At 42.5% G+C, this 23,623-nt stretch overlaps 1 protein-coding gene across 1 annotated transcript in view; it reads left to right on the top strand.

Annotated features, from left to right (window-relative positions):
- Nucleotides 1–23,154, top strand: part of CDCP1 (CUB domain containing protein 1) — a 100,243-nt gene extending 77,089 nt beyond the window's left edge. The window contains exons 4-9 of the mRNA XM_081933362.1: nucleotides 3,967–4,332; nucleotides 4,878–5,081; nucleotides 8,069–8,461; nucleotides 12,211–12,573; nucleotides 16,012–16,105; nucleotides 22,260–23,154. Of these exons, the coding sequence (XP_081789488.1) occupies nucleotides 3,967–4,332; nucleotides 4,878–5,081; nucleotides 8,069–8,461; nucleotides 12,211–12,573; nucleotides 16,012–16,105; nucleotides 22,260–22,689 (1,850 nt within the window). The 3' untranslated portion in view covers nucleotides 22,690–23,154. The remainder of the gene's footprint in view (nucleotides 1–3,966; nucleotides 4,333–4,877; nucleotides 5,082–8,068; nucleotides 8,462–12,210; nucleotides 12,574–16,011; nucleotides 16,106–22,259) is intronic.
- The last annotated feature ends 469 nt before the right edge of the window (nucleotides 23,155–23,623 follow it).

Below are 23,623 nucleotides of genomic sequence, written 5' to 3'. Positions count from 1 at the left end.
CAATTTTGCTCTACAAAGCTAGCAAACCTGGAACTCACTATTCTTTTGCTTCCATTGCTAAAGCAATAGCTTTTTGAGCCAGGCTCATAGCCTGTAAACCTTAGGTTCCTAGTCTTTGGTTGCCCCTTTCTTCTAATTGCTTTTGGAATATGCTTCCAAACACCCTTAAATGTGCCAGAGATGGTTTTCTCCCATATAGCACTGCATACGGAGTATCATTAATGAATTAACTCCACAGCCTATTAATTAAATAATTAGCAGTTGACATGGCTTCACCCCAATATGACCTGCTCAGACCAGAATCCTCCAATAGTGAGTCCTTCATTGTAGGACACCATTCCACCTCTCAGCTACACAATTCTCAGCTGCTGTGTACAGATTTGTGCGTCTATGTTTTATTCCTAATTGTTCCAACCACTGTTGAAAATTTGCTGACATGAATTCTGAACCTCTGTCAGTCTGCAGCTGACATACCTGTTGTTTATATCTCTTTTCTACAAAGCTTATCCATTGCTTAAATTTCTGTAGCATCTACTTTACTCTTCAGTAAATAGCAAAACCAAAGCCTGCCGTAATTGTCTACAATGACTAGCACATACTTTCTCCTCCCAAACTGACTTGCATTGGGCCCACCAAATCTGCATGTACCATCTCTAGAGCTCTTATTGCCTTCTGCTAATTTTGCTAACTGGGAATGGCTTGAACTTTGATGATTATATACTGCATAGTCCAAGTATGCCTTGGTTTATACCTTCTGCAAACTGTTGCATCTTTTGCAAAACTCTGAAGCTGGCGTGCCAACTTTTCTATGCAAGAAATGAACACAAGAATCATGTTGTGCCAAATTCCCAAATGTTTGTGCACATTAAACCTTTTGTCCTTGCAACGCACAAAAATTATCCTGCTTTATGCCCTGTGCACATATATTTCCATTTATCTTTATGAGACACTTTCCATTTACAAATATGGTCTCAAATCCATGCTTGTCTAAGCTAGAGACATTTAGTAAGTTATGCTTCATTTCAGGCACACATAATGTATTGCAAAACTTTTCCTTCAGACATAGAATCACCACACTGCCTTTTCCAGTGACTTTTGCCTTCTGGCCATTCCCTAAGCCCACTGCATCACCTCCAGCTTGATCCATTCTGAAAAACAATTTTAAATTATTAACAATTGTTTGACTAGCCCCACTGTTTATTCACCATTTGTCCCTGCTATTACAATAGCAAATTTTTGCAACATCAACCTGTCCATCTGTTGTCTGTTTTCTTTGCAAACAATCTTTCTTCAAATGAGTCATATCACCACAGGTGAAACACAGCTGTTCTGTTGCTTTCTTTGTAGTAAAACTTTGCTGTCATCCAATCTCTGCAGACATTTTGTATGTTGTTTTTCTCTCTGCAGACATCTTGTCTGTTGCATTCTCTCTCTGCTCCTTGGGCCCCCACCCCAGGAATTTCTGCTTATGGCTTCTCCTAAAATGGCATTTGTTCTCCTCAGAAATTAAACGGGCAAAAATGGACTGCAAACACACCTCTTGCTCTCTTTTGCACTCAGAAACAGCTGAAAAAATGTCCCACATTTCATCAAGGCTGTTTAATACCAACAGCACCTTTTGAGATTCAGAACTCTGCATCCCACACTGCTTTCCATGTACAATAAATGCTGCTCCACAGAATCATGTCGCTGCAGACTGGCTCTGTACAACTTTCTCGATAATTGCACAATATTGCACAATATTGCACACTCACATGCACACTTCTCAATTTCAGCCAAACCTCATTTGCAGTCTTCAAGTCAGATACATTCAAAAATTGTTCATCTTCTAAACTTAATATGATATAAGCCAGTGCCTTATCATGCTGCCTCTGGTCAGCGACTACTACTCTGTTTCCCCTAAAATAAGACCTCCCTAGATAATAAGCCCAATCAGGCTTTTGAGTGCATGCACTAAAGTAAGTCCTCCCCTGAAAATAAGCCCTCCCCAAAAATATTGCAACACAGCAGCAGCCATGAGCTGATCACGCTCTCCGCCTCCTGCAGCTCAAAAATAATAAGACCTCCCGAAAAATAAGGCTAAGTGCTTATTTCAGGCATGAAAAGAAAATAAGATCCTGTCTTATTTTCAGGAAACACAGTAATAGTGCCTGGGGTGAATTAACAACAATATCCCAGACCTCCTTAGCCTTCAGGAAACTTTCCATCTTTGCAGGCTCACTGGTGCTCTAAGCACTGGCCAATTTTGGTGCCCCCCTCCTTTGTACATATTGTACAAATCTTCATTGGTTTTTTTCTTTCTCAACTTTGTGGTGTCCCCTTGGGCCTGGTGCTCTAAGCACGTGCTTAGTCTGCTTAATGGTTAATACACCACTGCATCTTTGATATAATGATATAATTTTTCTGTTCCAAATGAGCCATTCTGCAAGCTTTCTCAGCCTTGTTCTCTGTTCCTAATAACACAGGCTGTCTTTCAGCTTAATTGTAGTTCAATTTTACTATGTGTTCTGGGCCCATAATATGTCAGAGTTTTGTTTCAGCAGCACATCCAGCAAGCACACACAAGTAAATAAACTTCAGTACGATTCAATTATGTATAAGAAACTTATTTGTATACAATACCATACAGCAGAATTCAGTATACAATATCAGGAACACAAAAGCAATATTCATAGTAGCAAGTCATTACAGAGTAGAGAGATACAGATGTTAATATTGTACAGAGGCTGCAAAGTTACAGAGGCCAAAGCAACTTTTCTATATAGTTCAGCAAGCCTAAGCCACGCCCAGACTTCAAACTGTCTCTTATGGCCCCAAACAAACAAATACTGTGTTTCAGTTTCCAAACAGTCCCCATTGGCTGACCTGTTGCCATGTCTATCCAAACATTCCCCATTGGCTGACTTATTGCCATGTCTATTCCAGTCTATGAACATACTCTGACAAGATGGACTTGCTCAAACTCAGAAGCTGGCAACAATGGATCTATGCTCTCTTTTTGCACATATTTTAGGAAGTGTATCCTCAAAAATCTGCACTGAGAAATTGATTTAGCATTTAGCAAATGGTGTTATCTTTCTTTTTTTAAAACCTTGTTTCTTTTTAAGTGCCCAGTTTATTTAACTAGATTTAGTACTTTTTAAAAACATTTTTTTATTTTGTATCATCAGATTTTAACAAGCTTTTTAAAATTAAATTTCATTTTAAAATTTCAAAAATACATGAAATAAACCTTGTTTATTATGTACTTAAACAAAATCAAACCCACTTTCATTGATAGATTTTTAATGGAAAGTTGATAATCAGGAAGTCTTCATTTGTACCTTGATTCTTAGTCTGAAAGAAGAAAATATTACTCTCTTCATTGGACAATAGAACTTCTAGACCAAAGCTGTAACTCAGAGTGAAAAAGACTGATCAGGAAGGAGAAGCTGGGCTATTTAACAACATATTTGTATATAAGGATGTTCACAAATCATAGTAAATGTTACTTAATGCTACCAATGCTACCAATCAATGCATATAACTTTTTTTGCCCCTTGGCCGGGTTTGAGAACTTTGTCTGGGTATAGTATATCAGATGAAAAAAGGCATTAATTTGAAGGCAAAGTGAATGCTGCTGTTAGATTTCAAGGAGGCTATAACAAGGCATTTTAATTATCTAAATCACGGGTGTCAAACTTACGTCGTCATGGTGGCATCACGTGACATATCAGTACTTTTTTCCCCTTCGCTAAACCGGGTGCACCTTACACTTGTGGCCCCCAACCATGACGCATCTGGCCCGTGGGCCATGCAGCCCTGATCTAGATTGACTAAAGGAATTGGTCAATTTTGAACAATCAAGTGTGAGATGAATTGCTGCAATGCTTCCAACCTCTAATTTTGATTCTCACTTTGAGAATCTTTGATTACTGTACATAGAGTTTTTCTCCTTTGAAGTAAATCTTTCTTTTTTTAATATAGGTCTCTGCATTATAGAATCTACATTTAAAGGAAAATCATCAGCAACTTTGATGTCTGCAAATTATCCATTGGGGTTACCAGAAGATGAACTCATGACATGGCAATTTGTTCTTCCATCCAGTTTAAGAGCAGATATCAACTTCATCAATTATACAAAACCAAACTGTGAACGGAAATATGTGCGGGTGGAATACTCATTACCTGATTATTCTCCTGATACTAGAGTCTTATCCCTGGATGATGTGCAACCTGTCAATATTCCTGGCAGTTTTAACCTTTCCCTGTATGGATGTGACCAAGATGACTCCCCAGGGCTCCTCAGACTCTTATTTAAAGTGATAGTAAATTACCCTAAAAATGAAGAGAGTAAGCAACCATTCTTCTCTCTCTTATGACCTTTTTCTTTGGTTAATGTGTTTGCATATTAACTAAATTTGAAGAAGCATTCCCCAACTAATATTTTCTATCCATGTTGTTTTACAGTTCTTGTCAATGCCAGATATACATGCATTCAGATAAAGATTTTATACAATTGAATACATAGTATTTTAACTGCTATAGGAAATGATCATTTTCCTTTCTTTTCAAGACAAACAGGTCACCCAAATATTAAAATTAAGATTTTCAATCTTGGGTTTTTAGTATGAGGATAGAATGTTAAAATCAGTTACTCTTGCATGAATCTATTGTTAAATCAGATTTCAGATTTTTTTTAAATCAGGCAATTTTATCTGCCTATTCATTTGCAAATCTTTCATTGCTTTAGAGTCTATCATAGTAAACCTGCATACTTAGTCTTTCCCTCAATAGATCTAACTAAAACCCAAGATAACAACAGTATCATTTTCTTGTAAGAATATGACAATTATTTTAAAAATTGATATTATGTATTTTTGTTTGTTTGTTTTTAGATGTAACCTACAAAATTGATCTAACACGTGAGAAGACTAATCTTACAATTTATTCAAAATCATCAATGAATGAATGTTTGATCTGTGTTCACTCTAGCAGAAACTGCAGACCAAATGTGACATTAGAATATGGTTTCACACATTTTGCTACCTTCCTGTGCCAAAATTTGGATAATATAAGGATAATTGCTGAGCAAAGTATAGGTATGAGAAAAATATTTAGATTTTTGTTACATAAAAGATGTAAGCAGTTATCCCCTGAGAATGTATTTTTTTCTTGTTTACTTGAACTTCAGTAGTCAGGTAGAACTGAGCACCATCATATGCTATAGGACAGCGATGGCGAACCTTTTTGGGCTCCCGTGCCAAAAGCGGGGGGAGCGCAGGGGGGTCGTACGCAGGCGTGCCATACCCATAATGCTATGCACGCGACACCCCCCGTTGCGCATGCGTGCAAACACGCCCTACACATGCGTGTGACCCCTCCCTTTTGGCAAGCAATAGACCCGTTTTTCACCCTCCCCAGGCTCGAGAAGCTTTCAAGGAGCTTGAGGAGGGTGAAAACAGCCTCCCCCACCCTCCCGAGGCTCTTTGCTGTCTCTCGGACTGCACTGGGGGAGAAGCATTTGCAATTAGTGTCTGCCCCGCCCACCTCCCCCACAGCAGCTTCTCCTTCTTCTGGCTGACCCTTGGCGGCGTCTTTATGCGGGTAGCTCGCCTCCCTGCCAGCAGCTCATCCAGCGTCCCGGCTAGAAGCAGCAGCGCAACAGCTGCTGTTACCAGGGGCGAAGGGGTGGCGGTGGAGAGAACGGGCGACCACCGCCCCTTCATCCTCTCCCCAACAGCGGCTGTTGCACTTCTGCTTCTAGCCGGGACGCTGGATGAGCTGCTGGCAGGGAGGCGAGCTACCCGCATAAAGACGCCGCCAAGGGTCTGGCAGAATATATCCCGGCTGGAAGTAGCAGCGCTCCGGACTGCAGATCTTTATTAGAGCCACGGGCTAGAGCCGTGCAAGCAGCCCGCTCGTGTGGGGAGGGAGGGAAACCCTTGCCCATGCTTGCCACCGCCGCCCCCTCACCCCCAGCGGCTGTCACAGTGCTGCTTCTGGTTGGGATGCTGGAGCAGTATAGGAGAAACCAAATTGCCTCAAAATGCCTTATTACATTTTAAAAATCTAATTCAATCTGAAAATTGCACTTGTGTTGAATTACCATCCTTGTCATCTTTACTTATGACATGAAGGCTATAGATTATAAAAGCTGTACATGTAAGATATATCCATACCATACCAGATAGGGAGAAAATGTAGTTTACTGATATGTGGTACATGCTAGAAACATAGTCTGTAGTAATGAATAATAATTTTTGGATGCAAGTTTAGCTGTATTTTCCAGCTTTCATCTCTATGTTACATTAATTGTAAGATTAGTCTTAAATAGAATGTAAAGACAAAATTGAGACTGATTACTGCCACAATATATCGAAAGTTCTGGTTTCTCTTGTCCTAAAATGGAAACAGTTATGTGAAGGGCATATTGGCAAATCCCATTCTACGCAATTCAGCTTTCACATGTCTTATTTTGGTTTCCCTAATTTTAGAAAAGCAAGACTGTATCTGTGGCGATTCCTTATTTCGTAGAATAGTCTTTTTGGTCCTATCCATACAGTTGCTATTCTTTTTGACAATGGAGAAAACAAAAATCTCTTCCCCACCCAAACCCACACTCACTATTTCAGTGCAAATATTTTATGTTTGTAATAATACTGTTGAAAAGATGCTTGAGAAATTCTTTTATTAACACTGAAACACAAGTTAAACGTGCTTTTAAGGTTTAAAAGCCAATAACATGGGAGGAATATCAGTGAGAGCTTTTTTTCTAAACGTCTTGTAATATCTTCTAATATATCAGTTTGATATTTATTAATATGCAGTATATTAAACATAATGATGGGGATCTGAGGGTCACTGTTGCCTCTGTAGGAGACAAATTAATAGCTCTGAAATTATTTCAAATTATTCCAAAAACTGCTGAAACATGGCAACATTGAGGATAAAAGGGCAATTATACAACTCTCAAATTTATAGATTTTCTAAGAGCTACATGCTTCTAAAATCACTGGATTCATATCTTCCTCTCTCTCCCTCCCTCCCTCTGGCTCCCTCCCTCCCTCTCCCTCTCTCCCTCCCTCTGTCTCTTTCCCCCCTCCGCTTCCCTCCCCCTGTTTCTCTTTCTCTCAGAACGGTAAATCTCCCTTATCACCTCTGGGCAGTATACAGACAAAAAAAATCAAACAATGAAAATAGAATATAAAATTTACAAATAAAAAATGCAAAGATGGATAAAACATTAATATTAAAAATTAATTAATTAAAAGATGGGGAAGTTTTCAGAGTATTAGCCAGCCCCAGAGCTTCATGTTTCTATGTGAGCCTCAAGAAAGGCCACAGAGCCATGCTGAAAAGGCAGAAGGCCATGGGAATCCTTCACTCTAGGGGGGAAATGTTCCACAGGTTGGGGACAACAGCAGAGAAGGTTTTGTTCCTGGGTCCCACTAGTTGGAATTCTTTTACTGATAGTCTGCTGCATGTCCTCTTTGCCTGAATGGGTGGATTGAGCTGGACTGTTGTAATAGGATGGAGATGGTCCCATAGGTAACTGGTTTCATGCCATGCAGGGCTCATAACCAATGTCTTGAATTGGACACAGAAACAAATCAGCAGACCCAGAAACAAATCAGCAGCCAATGCAATTTGCGCATTAAAGTATTATATAGGCCATTAGAGTGTTATATAATCAAGTAATCATGTATGCAATGGTTCACTTATCAGTATAAATTAAGAGGGAATATTGAGAATTAATTGGCAACTTAATATGATTGTTGAACCAATGTAGTTGGATTGTTGATAGTAGTTTAATGTTAGCTTGTTGCAGTGAAAAATATAACTAGTGAATTAAAAGCTGAACCTTAAAATATCTGGAGGATTAGGGTTAGCTTTGTAAGATTAATATACAGATAATTATTCAAATACAGATCTCTCAAATACTAAGTTTTATTGATTTACAAGAAAACTTTCCTTGTAGAAAAAGATGCTTGCCATGTAGAAAAACAGTAATGGGATAGAAAATTGCCTGATTTTTTTCTTTAGCTTCAGATTCAAATCTGCTGTGTTCTGTTTTTTCTGAATACAGTTTGCTGGAATGCCAGAACATGTGAAAACCTATTCTTCCCGCTGGCTGTACCTTCTGTTCTTCTCCAGCTGCCAATTTTAATTGAGACATTTACATGGAAAATTCAAGCTCTTGAAGCAGTGAATATAGAAATCAGGTCCTCCACCTTGAAACTCAAGCAACATATCCCAAACCGGGATCAAAGGTGCAATGGAAGTTATAGTTATATTATTAATGGCTCCAGTCCAGGAAGGTCATGGAGTCTTGGTTATTTTTGTCCTGTTGGAGATATTGAAAAAATCCAGATTAAGGATAATGTCACCTTAACCCTTAAGACATTTGGCAAGAGGTGGTTCAATGAGTCTAATGCTCAGAAAGGGGATCTGAAACTGTTTTTTAAGCCAGTTCTACAAGGTGAGTGAGTTTTCTTTTACAGGTAATACTCGAGTTACAACAGTTCACTTAGCAACCGTTCAACGTCATAACCCCCTCCCAGGTACTTATGACACAGTCCCGAAGTTACGAATGTAGCAGTACCCTTTATGAACGACCACAGAGGCACTGCGACATTCATCTTGCCTATTCCCCCTCCCCCGGCCGGTCCTCTTCAAGCACAGGGCCTATGGAGACTCACCTTGCAAAGATCTAGCAAACTGTCTCCTCTCCAACCTTTCTACCACGGTTACTTTGCCTGCTTCCAGTGCTCCAAAAGAGGAGCAGTGAGAGCAAAAGGAGAATGGGACAAGCGTGCCCTGTTCAGCTCGCAATCTCCCTCTAGGCTCAGGTTATTTTTGCAAAAAGTTTTGCTGCTGAAAATGGAGCCCAGGGTGGACATGCTGGCCCCTCCCGGGTTCCGTTCTTGTTGGCAAGGGCTTTTTGCAAAGGCTTGCAGAAGCCTAGAGGGAGATTGTGTCCCTCTATGCTCAAACTGATTGCAAAAAACCCTTGCTGCTGAAAACAGAGCCTGGGAGGGATGTGCCTACCCTTCTTGCTGGCAAAGACTTTTTGCAAATACAATCAGAATCTAGAGGGATGCAATCTCCCCCTAGGCTTTGGCCTTTTCAAAACTTTGCCAGCCAGAACAGACCCCAGGAGGGGCTGGCGCATCCCTCATGGGCTCCGTTTTCTGTGGGCAAGAGCCTTTTGCAAATACCATTGGAGCCTAATTTGGAGATTGCAAGCTGAGCAAGTCATGTGCATCCCACTCCCACTCTACTCTTGCCACTCTGCTTTTGGAGGACCGGGAGTAGGCCACTCATGGTAGAGAGGAGGCAGCTTGCTAGATCTTCACAAGTAAGATGGAGCGAAGCAATTGTGGGCACCATGAGGTATATCAGTGGATCAGGGGAGTCCTTGGATAGCCAAGGATGTAGCAAATTGCCTCCTCTCTGCCATCAGTAGCCTCTCCCCCCACCCCATGGCCTTCTGCATTCTGAGATACCTCATGCAGTTAATGACTAACACATTAGATTAGCGAATGTGTGGACAAAAGCAGGGAGTTTTCAGGTTTACGTGATTCTCTCCAACGAATCTTTGGATTACGAATGTAATTGGCAAGAGACATTACATTGGCAACTCGAGGATTACCTACATTTCTTGCTTACATGCAATATATAAAGATTCATGCCTTTCTAAACTGAGAATCAAATGCAATGCTCTTTTCTATAATTTAGTGTTTTAAGATATGATAACTGGGCTCCAACACAATGTGGAATATTTAATTAGTACTTGGAATAACATACAATAAATGGAAGCCAGAGCAAATGTCATGTAGATGGGTAACAGTTCTAGGCTATGTCCAACTATCCTGTTGGGAGTGTAACATGTTAGTGAAAGCTTAAGGAGCAATTAAAAAGCAGGATTCAAATGCAACCTTACCTAAATACTTAAGGCCTAGCTAACTCATCTTTAATTCTAGCTTCAAACATGTTTTATTATTGGTTTTTGGCATAATAGTATCTCTCTGCAAGAATCTATGGTTAGCCTGAGCAGTCTACCAATCTTCCAAAACATTCATTTCTTTAGTTCCCCAAATTCTCAGCTATGAATATCTTGGAAGATTTCCCATTTATTAAGTGGAAATTAAACGTAAAACAATAAGCTAAAGGAAAAACATGTATGTTATCCAACAACTTTAACACAATAGGTACCAATTCAAAGAGTGTTTTGGTATATTACAACTACCCAATAATGTTTCAACAGTGATATATTTGTGTGTGTGTCTGTGTGTATATACAAACATACATACATACACACACACACACATATTGATTGCAAGCCTCCCAGAGTAGCTATATCAGTGAATTAGATGGCATTGAAATTTAATAAAGAAATAAAAAGATTGATGGTATTTGGATGAATTGGAGACAGAAGCTATATTTATCATGGGAGAAAACACTTTAATTAGGGCTCCCTTAGTAACAGTGCTCCAGCTGGAGGAATTACAACATGAACTATTTTCATCAGAAACACCTAAACATTCTTTGCATAAATGTCAGATGATTCTAGGAAGATACTAGATTGTGTTTTTTTTTAATCTGTTCTTGTAAAAAGTGATACTTTAAGACTACTCCATTGAACATTCACAATTATTAAATTGAAATCATCATCATCCAGAAAGGATTAATGGTAGCCCTTTTGAGCGAGACTACTATTTGATTAGAGAAAGGAAAGCAAAAGTTTTCTAGCTGTGCAAACTTCCATTCCATAAAGCAAATTTTAATAAAATTGGTAGTTTGGCATAAAATAGAGAAGGGCACCGAAAAAGAAGCAAGTCTTTGACTACTACCGGTATGATCCTGATGACCTATATTGGTAATAAAATACCACAGAAAATAGGTCAATCATCACAGAAACCATTACAAAATATAAGGCGCTCAGGTAAGTTTTCAGATGAGAAGGTATAAAACAGACAAATAGCATGGTCTATATCAGCGATGGTGAACCTTTTTTGGCTCGCGTGGCACAAGTGGGGGGAGCGCAGGGGGGTTGTGTGCGGGTGCCACACCCATAATGCAATGCGCGACCCCCAGTGTGCATGCACACACAACAGGCACAACCCCCCCATTTTTACATGCTTTTTTCACCCTCCTCAGGCTCCAGAGGCTTTATAAGAGCCTGGGAAGGACGAAAAGAGCCTCTCCCAGCCCCCCGGAGGCCCTCCAGAGGCGTCAGGGACCGTCCAGAGGCATCCCTGAAGCCTTTGGAACGCTTAAAATGACCCTCCAAGCAAACCGGAAGTCACTTCCGGTTTGCTCGGAGGGTCATTTTAAGCGTTCCGAAGGCTTTAGGGACCGTCCAGAGGCTTCCCTGACACGTTCGGAGCGTTTAAAACAACCCTCCAAGCAAACCGGAAGTCACTTCCGGTTTGCTCAGAGGGTCGTTTTAAGCGTTCCGAAGGCTTCAGGGACCGTCCGGAGGCTTCCTTGACACCTTCGGAGTGCTCAAAAGGACCCTCCGAGCACATTTTGAGCCCTCTGAAAGCTTCAGGGACCATCCGGAGGCTTCCCTGACGCCTTTGGAGCGCTCAAAACGACCCTCTGAGCAAACTGGAAGTCACTTCCAATTTGCTTGGAGGATCGTTTTAAGCGCTCCGAAGGCTTCAGGGACCATCCGGACGGTCCCTGAAGCCTTCGGAATGCTTAAAACGACCCTCCAAGCAAACCGGAAATCATTTCTGGTTTGCTCAGGGTGTCGTTTTAAGTGTTCCGAAGGCTTCAGGGAAGCCTCCGGATGGTCCCTGAAACCTCCGGAGGGCCTCCGAGGGGGCGGGGGAGGCTCTTTTTGCCCTCCCCAGGCTCCTATAAAGCCTCTGGAGCCTGGGGAGGGCGAAAAATGGCTTTTAAAAATGGTGAACTCAGCTGGCCAGTGCACGCATGCGCGCTGGCCAGCTGACAGGGCAGCACCTCGCGTGCCCTGACAAATGGCTCCGCGTGCCATCTGTGGCACGCGTGACATAGGTTCGCCATCACTGGTCTATATCATGTGATCAGTAGCAGCTATGGAGTTCTAATCAATCATTGTCTGAATAACCTATGGAGGGCACCTGTAGATCTGAGTCATTATTGATTACTGTAAGACAGCTACTGTCATTTTTAAGCAATTGTATTTTCTCAGATTATGTTACAGGAATAAAGTTTTTTTTTCCTTCCCTGCCTCTACAGAAGATTGCATTTTCACCCTTAGTCCGGATCCAAAGACCAAAGTTTATGTACAGACTCCTAACTGGCTGGAAGGCCTTCTTCCTTTTATGTCAGTGTATTGGAATTTCAGTGTCCCGCCAAAGCAAGTTGCACAGCTGACATTCTTAAATGAAAGGATGGGCATAACATGTGAAAAGAGTAGGGCTTTTATCTACATTAAAGAACAGAGTGCAAAAGCGGTAGAAACTGTGTGCCGTGATGATAATGTACTTCCGAAGACTTTGAATTTGAGACACCATTTTTGGATTAATATCACTAATTGTAAACCATCTGCTAAGCAACAACTTAGTTTGCAATTCTTAGTGACATTTCAAAAAAATTCAGGTAAGTTATCATTCTCACATTGTTACACAACCAAGTTCTCTATGAATTTCATACAAAAAAGGAACTATTCTGCATGAACGAATCTTTTGAACCTACTAGCCCAGGGAACTAGATACCCTCCACACCCCTTTAGCCCATTTTAATTAGCCCAGCTTAATTTTGAGTACAAAACCAGGTCTAAAATATGACATGAATCAATATGATATCTCTTATTTTGTGCATCATTTTTCTTAACATGCATATTTCTTCAGCACAATGTAAATGTAAATTGCAGCAATCAAAATGCTGTTGAGGATGGAAGTTCACAAATGAGGAAGGTATCAGATAGCTTCTCCTGTGAAAAGTATCTTTGAAAATAGACAGTATTATATACATGACTTTTTTCCTGCTACATAATTTCTTATGACTCCTCTCCTGTTTATTTGTTTTTTCCTTCTCTCTTTCTTCAACTTCTTCACCACCCCTCCATTTCGTCTTACCACCCAGCTATTAACTACCGTATTTTTCTCCCTATAAGACGCTCTAGAATATAAGACGCACCCAATTTTAAAGGAGGAAAATCTAGAAAAAAAAGATTCTGAACCAAATACTGTAGTAAAATATATTATATCAACTGTATAAAATTAACAGCAGTTTAAGAACAATTTTATGTCCCCCATTTTTAGATGACCCAGGCAATGTTCCCTCTAATTTTTTTTCAGTGTGAGCAGAAAAGTATAGTATTTGAGCGGCACATTTTTATGCCTGAGCAGCACCTGAATTTTTTTCACAGGTGTCACCTAAGACAACAACAAAATCAGTAATATTTGAAACTCAAAGTTATGTTTATTCAAGGTACCCGCTTAATTAAAAGTGTTATATAGTATCACTTAACAACGCTCCTGCTTAGTAACCAAAATGTTGGGTCAGGAACTCTGGCATTGAAGCATGCAAGTCTTAAAGCTGTCAAGTTACAAGATCCTTGCATCCCTAACCCTTTAGGGAAAAAAAACCCAAGGGGTCTTCAAACTTGACAGCTTTAAGACTTGTGGACTTCAACTCCCAGAATTCCTCCTCCAGTCATGTTGGCTCAGGAACTCTGGCATTGAAGTATGCAAGTCTTAAAGCTGTCAAGTTACAAGACCCTTGCACCCTTAACCCTTTAGAAAAAAAACAACAACCCAGGGTCTTCAAACCTGACAGCTTGAAGACTTGTGGACTTCAACTCCCAGAGTTCCTCCTCCAGTCATGTTGGCTCAGGAACTCTGGCATTGAAACATGCAAGTCTTAAAGCTGTCAAGTTACAAGATCCTTGCATCCCTAACCCTTTAGGGAAAAAACCCCAAGGGGTCTTCAAACTTGACAGCTTGAAGACTTGTGGACTTCAACTCCCAGAATTCCTCCTCCAGTCATGTTGCGGCGACGTCATCTGCGTGGATCTGCTCCATCTTCGGGTTTTTTCACAGGGGGCAGGGCTGCTGCTGAAGATGCCGATGACGAGCCCTTGCCGCCACCAGAATAACAGCTGCCTCCTCTTCCTCCTCCAACAGCACCACCACACTTGGAGTGAAGCCGCCAAAGCTCCCGCTGGCGCCCCCACCCATGGCAGCGGTGGCGGCGCGTCCCCCATGAGGCTTTTTCCCCCTGCTGCCCTCCTCCGCCTTCCTACTGGCTCCCGCCCGTGGCAGCGGCGGCGGCGCCTCCCCCTCTGTTCAGAGCATCTGAGCTGAGCCCCGTTACCCCTGCCCCCTCCTCCTCTGCTGTGCTTTTGAGGAGCCATGAGCCGCGGGAGCCAGTAGGAAGGCGGCGGAGGGCAGCAGGGGGGGAAAAAGCCTCATGGCTTCTCAAAAGCACGGCAGAGTAGGAGGGGGCAGCAGGGTAACGCGCTGCCCAGCTCAGATGCTCCGAGTGGAGGGGGACGCGCCGCTGCTGCTGCCATGGGCGGGAGCCAGTAGGAAGGCGGTGGAGGGCAGCAGGGGGAAAAAAGCCTCATGGCTTCTCAAAAGCACGGCAGAGTAGGAGGGGGCAGCAGGGTAACGCGCTGCCCAGCTCAGATGCTCCGAGTGGAGGGGGACGCGCCGCTGCTGCTGCCATGGGCAGGGGCGCCAGCGGGAGCTTTGGCGGCTTCACTCCAAATGTGCCGCCGCTGCCATGGGCAGGAGCTTTGGCAGGAGCTTTGGCGGCTTCACTTCTCACTTTTCGCGCGTCCCCCTCCACTCGGAGCATCTGAGCTGGGCAGCGCGTTACCCTGCTGCCCCCTCCTCCTCCGCCGTGCTTTTGAGAAGCCATGAGGCTTTTTTTTCCCCTGCTGCCCTCCGCCGCCTTCCTACTGGCTCCCGCGGCTCATGGTACCTCAAAAGCACAGCAGAGGAGGAGGGGGCAGGGGTAACGGGGCTCAGCTCAGATGCTCCGAACAGAGGGGGAGGCGCTGCCGCCGCTGCCACGGGCGGGAGCCAGTAGGAAGGCGGCGGAGGGCAGCAGGGGAAAAAAAAGCCTCATGGCTTCTCAAAAGCACGGCGGAGGAGGAGGGGGCAGCAGGGTAGCGCTGAGTGGAGGGGGACGCGCCGCCGCTGCTGCCATGGGCAGGGGCGCCAGCGGGAGCTTTGGCGGCTTCACTCCAAATGTGCCGCCGCTGCCATGGGCAGCAGCTTTGGCGGGAGCTTTGGCGGCTTCACTTCTCACTGTCAGGAAATCTGCCGCAGCATCGGGCAGCAAATGTGGTGCTGTTAGAGGAGAAGGAGGCGGCAGCAGATATTCCAGTAGCGGCAGGGGCTTTGAGGGTTTATTTTAGCCGCAGCGCCGGGCGCAAACAGCTAGGATTGGCCGCCCACAAAGGACCTCCCCGGGCTTGCTTTGCTGAACTAGAGTCAGTCACCCCGCGCTCACCAAAACAAGTCCGGGGAGGTCCTTTGCGGGCAGCCAGTTCTAGCCGTCTGCAAAGGACCTCCCCAGCCTCTGGCGCCTGTGACAGTACAAAACACCGCACGGTAGTTGGAAACTGCTGCACGGTGTTTTGTTGCCGCGCACCTTAGAGGGAACAGTGGACACAGGTGGCTACATTCGGCTTATAAGACGCACTCAGATTTTCACCCTCTTTTTTGGAGTAAAAAAGTGCGTCTTATAGGGCGAAAAATACGGTACTAGAAAAACATTATGTATCTCCCCAGTCTGTTAATTGTTCATGGATTTCAAGTTGATTTTTGTTTCTTTCTTTCTATCTCTCTATAAAAAGGCTTGTAATCAACAATATTTTAAATTTGGCTTTTAGTAAATAGTCAATACGTTTAATTAGTCTTGAGGGTATTTTATTCAAGACATGGAAGATAACATGGAGGGGAAGAATCTGTGCAACTCCTCTTTCCAAGCCCTTTGATCCTCAAGTAGTTTTGGAAGGAATGAAAGCCTTTCCCTCTTACTTTGAACCAACCTGAATATCTCTTTCCCTTAATCTTTTCACAGATGTGACCGTCATAATTGGTGTGGTGGCTGGCGGGATGGCAGTTCTAGCTATTATTGGGCTCCTCATCTGCTGTGTTAAGAAAAAGAGAAAAAAGTATGTTCATTTTGTTCTGGTGCCCTTTTTCATTTAAATTAAAACAAACATTTTTCTTTCTATTGTCAGACTAGCAGGCCTTAGGCAAACAATGTATTAATGGTATTTCCCCTCTGAAATTCCTTTGAAAGACAGGTTGAATCTGTGGTAGTAATATCATCTCTCTTTTAGAGGGTCTGTCTGTTGTAATGAAAGACAGATACTTCCCATCACAGGTAAAATACTTCACAATATTCTCAGAAATAGTTGTTTTGGGAGCTAAGTGGAAAATTGCCTTGGAAGTAGCAAGTAGAAAAGACTCTTCTGGCTCTAGTTTTTCCCCTGTCACTATTACTCTCTCTCCAATCCCAGATCAATGAGCTACATGGGGGAGGAACACAAAACTTTTTCCTTGCCATTAATTGCATGGCAATTTGACATCAATGAGAAGGCTAAGAGAAAAAGAAAAGTCAGACCAGGAATTTCAGATTGTCCATATGGGTTGCAGGTAAACTTGAAAAGAATGTCTGAAGCAGGAAAGTAAAAGATCTTGCTAGGTGTCATCCTGTATGCAGGGATGTCATGATAAAAGTTGTGTACCTGAATCTGTTTTAGAATATTACAAGGTCTGAAGTAGATTCTCAAATTCCATTCCCACTGCACAGTATCCAAGGTTGTCATGTGATGCAGAATATTCTGAACAGTAGCCTCATTTCTCTTTGATGATAAAGAATAGCAGTGATGGCAAACTTTTTTTGGCTCGCGTGCCATAAGTGGGGGGAGCGCAAGGGGGGGTCGTGTGCAGGCATGCCGCACCCATAATGAAATGCGCAATCTCCCAGTGCGCATGCGCGCACTACAGGCACGACCCCCCCCAATTTTGCATGCTTTTTTCGCTCTCCCCAGGCTCCAGAGGCTTTATAGGAGCATGAGGAGGGCAAAAACAGCCTCCCCCCCGGGAAGCCCTCCAGAGGCTTCAGGGACCTCAGGAAGCCTCTGAAGCAGTCAAAACAACCCTCCGTCAAACTTCCGGTTTGCTTGGAGGGTCGTTTTAAGCGCTCCGAAGCCTTCAGGGACCTTCAAGAGGCTTCCCTGAAGCCTTCGGAGCACTCAAAACAACCCTCCGAGCAAACCGGAAGTGCTCTTTTCGCCCTCCCCAGGCTCCTATAAAGCCTCTGGGGCCTGGAGAGGGCAAAAAATTGCTTTAAAAAAGGGTGAACTCAGTTGACGCGCTGGCCAGCTGACAGGGCAGCGCCTTGTGTGCCCTGACAAATGGCTCCACATGCCACCTGTGGCACGTGTGCCATAGGTTCGCCATTACTGAAATATAGCAATAATTTTTTAAAAACCAGTAAATTGTAAATAGGGCTGATATTTAATTGCTTGTCCACTAAAACTCCAAGAACCTTTTCACACTTACCACTATTAAGCCTGGTTTCACCCAGTCTATATGTGTACTTTTGGTTTTTTTGTCTAAGTGTAAGACTTTACTTTTCTCTACATTGAATTTAATTTTGTTAGATAGTGTTCAAGTCTGTCAAGATCCATCTGGATCTTGAGTCTATCTTCTCGGGTATTGGCTCTTCCTGCCAGCTTAGTATCATCCACAAATTTGGTAAATTCCCCTTCTATTCCCTCATCTAAGTCATTTATGAAGATGTTGAAGGTTACTAGGCCTAAGACAGAACCTTGTGGTACCCCACTGCTTACTTCCCTTCATGTAGCCATAGTCCTATTAAGGACTACTCATTGAGTATGGTTTATGAGCAAGTTACAAATCTATCTGATAGAGATCCTATCTATCCTACTTTTTTCTAACTCACCACAAAGTAGGTTGTGATCTACTTCATCGAATGTTTAAGTATATTATGTCCACAGTATTTCGCTGGTCTACTAATTTAGTCACTATGTTGAGGAATGAAATAAGATTGGTTTAGCATGATCTGTTTTTAACAAACCTATGCTGGCTGCTAGTTATTACTTCACTCATTTCTAAGTGCTGGCAGATCTGTTTTTTATTAACTTTTCCAGCATTTTCCTGGATATTGATGTTAGCCTGATTGGTCTGTAATTTCCTAGGTCTGTTTTTTTTCCTTTTTTGAAGATGGGGACCACATCAGCTTGTTTCCAGTCCTCTGGTAGTTTCCCGGTACTCCAGAATTTTTGAAATATGTGGTACAGTGGTTCTGAGATTACATCTGCCAGCTCCTTTAGAATTGAGGGATGTAGTCTGTCAGGTCCCAGTGATTTATATTCATCAAGATCAGATGGGTGTTCTCTTACCTTTTTTGCTTATTTTAACTTTTATTCCTAGTCTGTCTTTTACAGTTATGTTTTTGGAAGGATGGGCTATAGCAGGGGTGTCAAACTCAAAACCCATGGGCCAGATCCAGCCCACGTTAAGGTCAGATCTGGTTTGCAAGGCCATCCTGGAAACTCTAAAGGGCTGGTCACTTTGGAATGGCCCACACCATCCTGGTGGGCGTGCATGGGGACAGGAGGCAGTGGGCACATGCACGCATAGGCCCAGTTTGTTGTTGTTGCATGCAGGACAACAAAAGTAGTCTGTGAGACTATGGTAAAAAAAAGTACTTCAGACCTTCCAACTTTGTGAGAACTTTTTCTTTTTGGGGAGAAGTTAGAAGTTATGAACTTTTTTTTTTTACCGTAGGTCCACACACTATTTTTGTTGCCTGGCACATGGCAGTGGTGAACGGAGCTGGAAAGCAGGTTAATGAAGGGATGTGGCTGCCCTGGGAGAGGGTAGGGGGTTGGGAAAGTGAGGGTTTGGCATGGGTGGCCTGGCTGAAGGGCCCTTAGGTAAGCCCATGCGGGGGCGAGTGGGTCAACTCCGCACTCCCTGTCTTGCTTCGTCCTCCAGCCCCCCACCTTGCTTCGTTCTTCACCTCTTTCTTACTTGCTACCATAATGGAGCAGGAGGCTGAGCAATACACTGATGTGGGGGCCACAAAGCGAGGTGGTGAGGGTTGGAGGTCAAAGCAAGGGGGGTGTAACTGCCCCACATGCCCCACACACCCCACACTGACTTACCTGAGCACCCCACTGCCAGGCCATTGATATCCTAACAACTGCCTCATCTTGCAGCAGCTCCAACAGCCCCATCCAGGGTTCCACGTGTGTTGCTCAGCCTCTTGCTCCGTTGTGGCACCAAGTAAGGAGAAGCAGACCAGTGGCCACTCAGGGTCCTGGACTTTTTCTGGAGCTGTAGTTACAAGGCCAGACAGTTGTCAGGATATTGATGGACTGGCTGAGGGTCCCTCAGGTAAACTGGTGTGTGGTGCAGCTTGCACACCCTGCCTTGCTTTGTCTTCCAACCCCCCACCGCCTCATTTCATCTTCCACCCCCCTTCCACCTTGCTTTGTGGCTGCCTCACCAGTCCATTGCTCATCCTGCAGCTCTGTTATGGCAGCAAGCAAGCAGAAGAAGTGGCAAAGAAAGAAGACAAAAAGAGAGAGGTGGTGGGGGAGATAGCGGACGAAGCAGTGCATGCCACTATGGAGAGCATGGTTAGTGCCGCTGCCATGAGGTGGAGTGAGAGAGCGAGAGAATGATCTGATCAAACCTTTGTGTGTTTGTGAGAGAGAGAGCTGTTTTCGGTGCTACTTGGTTTCCCACCCCACCCTTGCCGGTCTGGTGTGGTGGGGGAATTGCCTTCTACCTTTGCCGTGCCACAAATAGGGATTGACCATCCCCAAGCCCTGCCGCTGTCAAAATAAATCTTGGGCAGTGCACTGCAATGGGTGGACGAAAAGCGAGTGAGAAGCACCCCTCTGGCCATGCACTGAAGCCTCACCACTGCTATCACAGCAACAGAAAGAGAGAGACAGCACTCTGATCCAACCTATGTGTGTGTGAGAGAGACAGAGACAGACAGAGAGATCCGATCCAACCTTGGAGAGTTATAACCAGGGCTGATGACAGTATGCTTCAGTGCCTGGCCAGCGGGATGCTTCTCACTCAGCCTCTTTCCTCTTCTTCCTGCTCCTCCTCCTCCTTCAGACAAAAGCTATGCTTTTCATCTGTCCATTGCAGCGAAGTGCCTGGGATTTACTTTGTCGGCGGTAGGGCTTGGGGGATGGTCAATCTTCATTCATGACATGGGAGAGAAGACAGAAGGCAATCCCCACCAGGCCAGCCTGGCAGGGGTGGGGTGGAAAACTGAGTGGTGCTGAAAGCAACTGATGGCACACTGGCTTAGCTGCCCCACTCCCTGCTTGCCTCAGCTCATCCCACAGGATGAGTCTCCAACCCCTGTCCCACCCACAACAGACCTCTGGATTTCCTCCCTAATGCCGCCTGGCTCTCATAGGCACCACCCATGTGAACTATGCCAAGCTGGCCATGCCCCCAAGCCATACCTAGTCAGCCAGGTGTCCTCCCTCCAGCCCCCGGAGGACAACCACAATGCTGATCCGGCCCTCAGTGAAATTGAGTTTGACATCCTTGGGCTATAGTTTCTTTTTGCATGAAGACCGATGCAAAGAATGAGTTAAGCTGTTCTGCTTTCTCTCTGCTGTTTGTTTCTTCCTTGCCATTTTCTTTCTTTAGTGGACTGACTGTTTCTTTGATTTTTTTTTTGTTATTTATATGTTGGAAGAAACTTTTTAAAATTATCTTTGACTTTTGTTGCAAGTCATTCTAAGCTTTCCTGACATTGTCTTTGCAGATTCTGGCTATCTGCTGATATACTGTCTTAGTTATGTGTCCCTCTTTCCATTTTTGTATTTGCCCTTTTTGTCTTTCAATTTGTCAAAGAAATCTTTGTGCAGCCATGTTGGTTTTTTCTTGGATTTCTTATTTTTTTGTATTAATTTTCTTGTTTTTCTTCTACTAATTTTCAGAAATTGTTCTCAAGGAATAGGTATATTCCAAACCTGTTAGGATTTTCTCTCAATAATGTTTACTGACTTGTAATTTTGGGGAGTAAAAATACTTTTCTTTCAGAGTCTCCGTAATGAAGATACAAAGGTCATCTCTTAGATATGGTGATTTCTACCACTGCTTTGCCACAAACCCACTGACCTCCCTGCAAGCTTCCCTTCCTTTTTATTAACATGTCAGATAGTTCCCAAAGCATCCCAGCCAACTTTATGTGTCATTAGGTTAATCAGCATTTACTCAGGAAGGGATAAACCTAAGTTTCTTCATTTTTTCCTGCCACTGGAAATCATGCTATGATGAAACAGTCATGACTGTGCTCTCTGTGCCTGTATACAGCCCTGCTTCTAAAATGGCCATGTCCGTTTCAGCAAGATTTAACTGATGCTCATGCAAACTGATAGAAATATGAGTCATATTGCACTCAAAATTCTACAATGTTCTGTTTTCTATTATGTGATTTAGGCCATAGATAAAATGGTAAATCTCATTAACGGGAAATGGTAATAAATTACTCAAAATAGTTGCTTCTGTGGGAAAATGAGACAGGAAATCCATTGATTCTCCAAAAAGAGATTTAGACAAAAACTTAGGAAAAAATTTATTGTGAAATTTTCCCCTATATGGGCAGATTAGATTCTGTCTTTCTCCAGAGTGTTAAAACATAGTTATTTTTCTGAGTTCTTGGGCTGAATTGAGCATCTTATGTTTTCTGTTTTCTTTATTAATAAGATTTCTGCAGGTTATCACTCGCTAGCGGATATAACCTGCTGACCATGGGTAATAATTCATTGGCAGTTAAATTTAACCTTAGGATTTTTCTATTAAGGTAGATGAATAAAATAATGAAGTTATAAGAACATAGTATTTCACAATATGAGGTCATTAAATTGCAAAATTAAATAAAATTGAAAGAATATTTTATCAGCCACTTGTTTTACGCGAATTTAGGTTGCAAACCTCACAAAATAGACTAATCTGCCAGATTTTAATTAATTTCCTGTGATATATTAATTTGTTATTAATATTTGTGAAAATCTACAGGAGAAAGTAGAAGCTGGCTTTTAGAAAGAGCTAAAACTTGTAAGATGCTGATGTAATGTATGAGACCCATTTTTTTCTTGGGAGGAAAGAATCATGGTAGAAAGTTAAATGTGATATCTTTTAATTAGCAAAATGAGAGTGTAAGCTTTGTAAATCAACATCATGAAAATCTTTGAGGGAATAAAATGCAAATGTGTATTGTTTTAAAATTTATTTCCTCTTCTTTTTTAGCAAAAGAAAGGAAAGTCATAAGCCGGTCGTGGGAGTTTATAATACCAATGTCAACACCTTGTTACCTGAAAGGCGGGGCATTTTTAAAAAGGGGAGAAAGAAGAATGATTCTCATGTATATGCAGTCATTGAGGATGTTATGGTTTATGGGCACCTCCTTGATAATTCTACAAGACCAGAGATGGCTGATGTAGGGGTGTACAGGCCCTTTTCTGGACCAGTAAGTAATATACCACCTTCCCCACCTCCGATCAGAAAAATATCTAAGAGCTCAGACTTGCAGGAATCATCAAATATGCTTGTAACTAATAGTGACAACTATACCTTTGCACGTCATGTGCCAGAGAATATCCATAATGGTGACCTGAATGTGAGTGGTAATGGACATGTGGGCAGCAAGAACAATGAACAAGGAAATTCTGCGGACTAGACTTAATATCTTGATGATCTGTGACTTCTCAGATTCAAAGAAAAAAACTTGTAACTCACTTATGGGTTGTGTTTGAAACCTAGTTATGTGGTTTATTTTTAAAAAATATAGATAGCAGATCTGTTCATACTTTGGGAAAGAGGTTTCTGAGGATGTAATGCCATACTTTGTTCTATAGAATGCAGATTGTTAAACAAAACTAAGAAATTATTTTAGCAAAAGAACTCTTAATCCAAAGATTGCGCTGGGTAATGAGCAATAAATGCAAGAATTGTGCTTTTTGTAAATGAGATTTTTACTTATTGTCCTTACACACATTGTATATCATGTATTTTTTTAAAAAAAAATATTACTTTTTAATTTTAGCTCTGTGGAAATAATTTAGTGAATTTTAATCCTCAGTTAAATATTTCAAAGGGTGGTCAACACTAAGTTTGTAATGAAAATAAAAGGATCATTCTGCAATTAATGGAATCATTGTTCCATTGTTACAAAGTAATGGGTTGCCCTCCTACTTTACTGTAAAGGTATTCTGATATGTAGGAAATGAGCCTTCTGTGATATTTCAACTTGAGCTCTATGCTCTTTGGCTACTAAGCTAAGAACCAATAAGATTTCTTATATAGATATGTACACATTATCAATAGTCAGTCTGTGCATCCATATGTCTGCTTTCGAGAAAGGAGGGTACAGAAGTTCCTTTATAGAAATATACTGTTTTGATATATTTGAAATATACTGTCCAGCCTGTAGCATAGACATACTATAGATTGGCCTATTGTGAATTAACCTTTAATAGTTTGGGTTGAATACTTGGTTTAGATAATGACCAACTCCAACCAACTCAGGGTAGCATACAGTAGAACCAACATAATAAAAACAGAATATTAAAGTGACCAACCGTCCTCCTTTAGGGAGGACAGTCCTTCTTTTG

Source organism: Natrix helvetica (genome assembly GCF_964273705.1).
Source record: "Natrix helvetica genome assembly, chromosome: Z".
NCBI lineage: Eukaryota > Metazoa > Chordata > Lepidosauria > Squamata > Natricidae > Natrix > Natrix helvetica.
The sequence above is the reverse complement of the archived record's forward strand: the minus strand, read 5'-3'. Positions and strand labels throughout refer to the sequence as shown.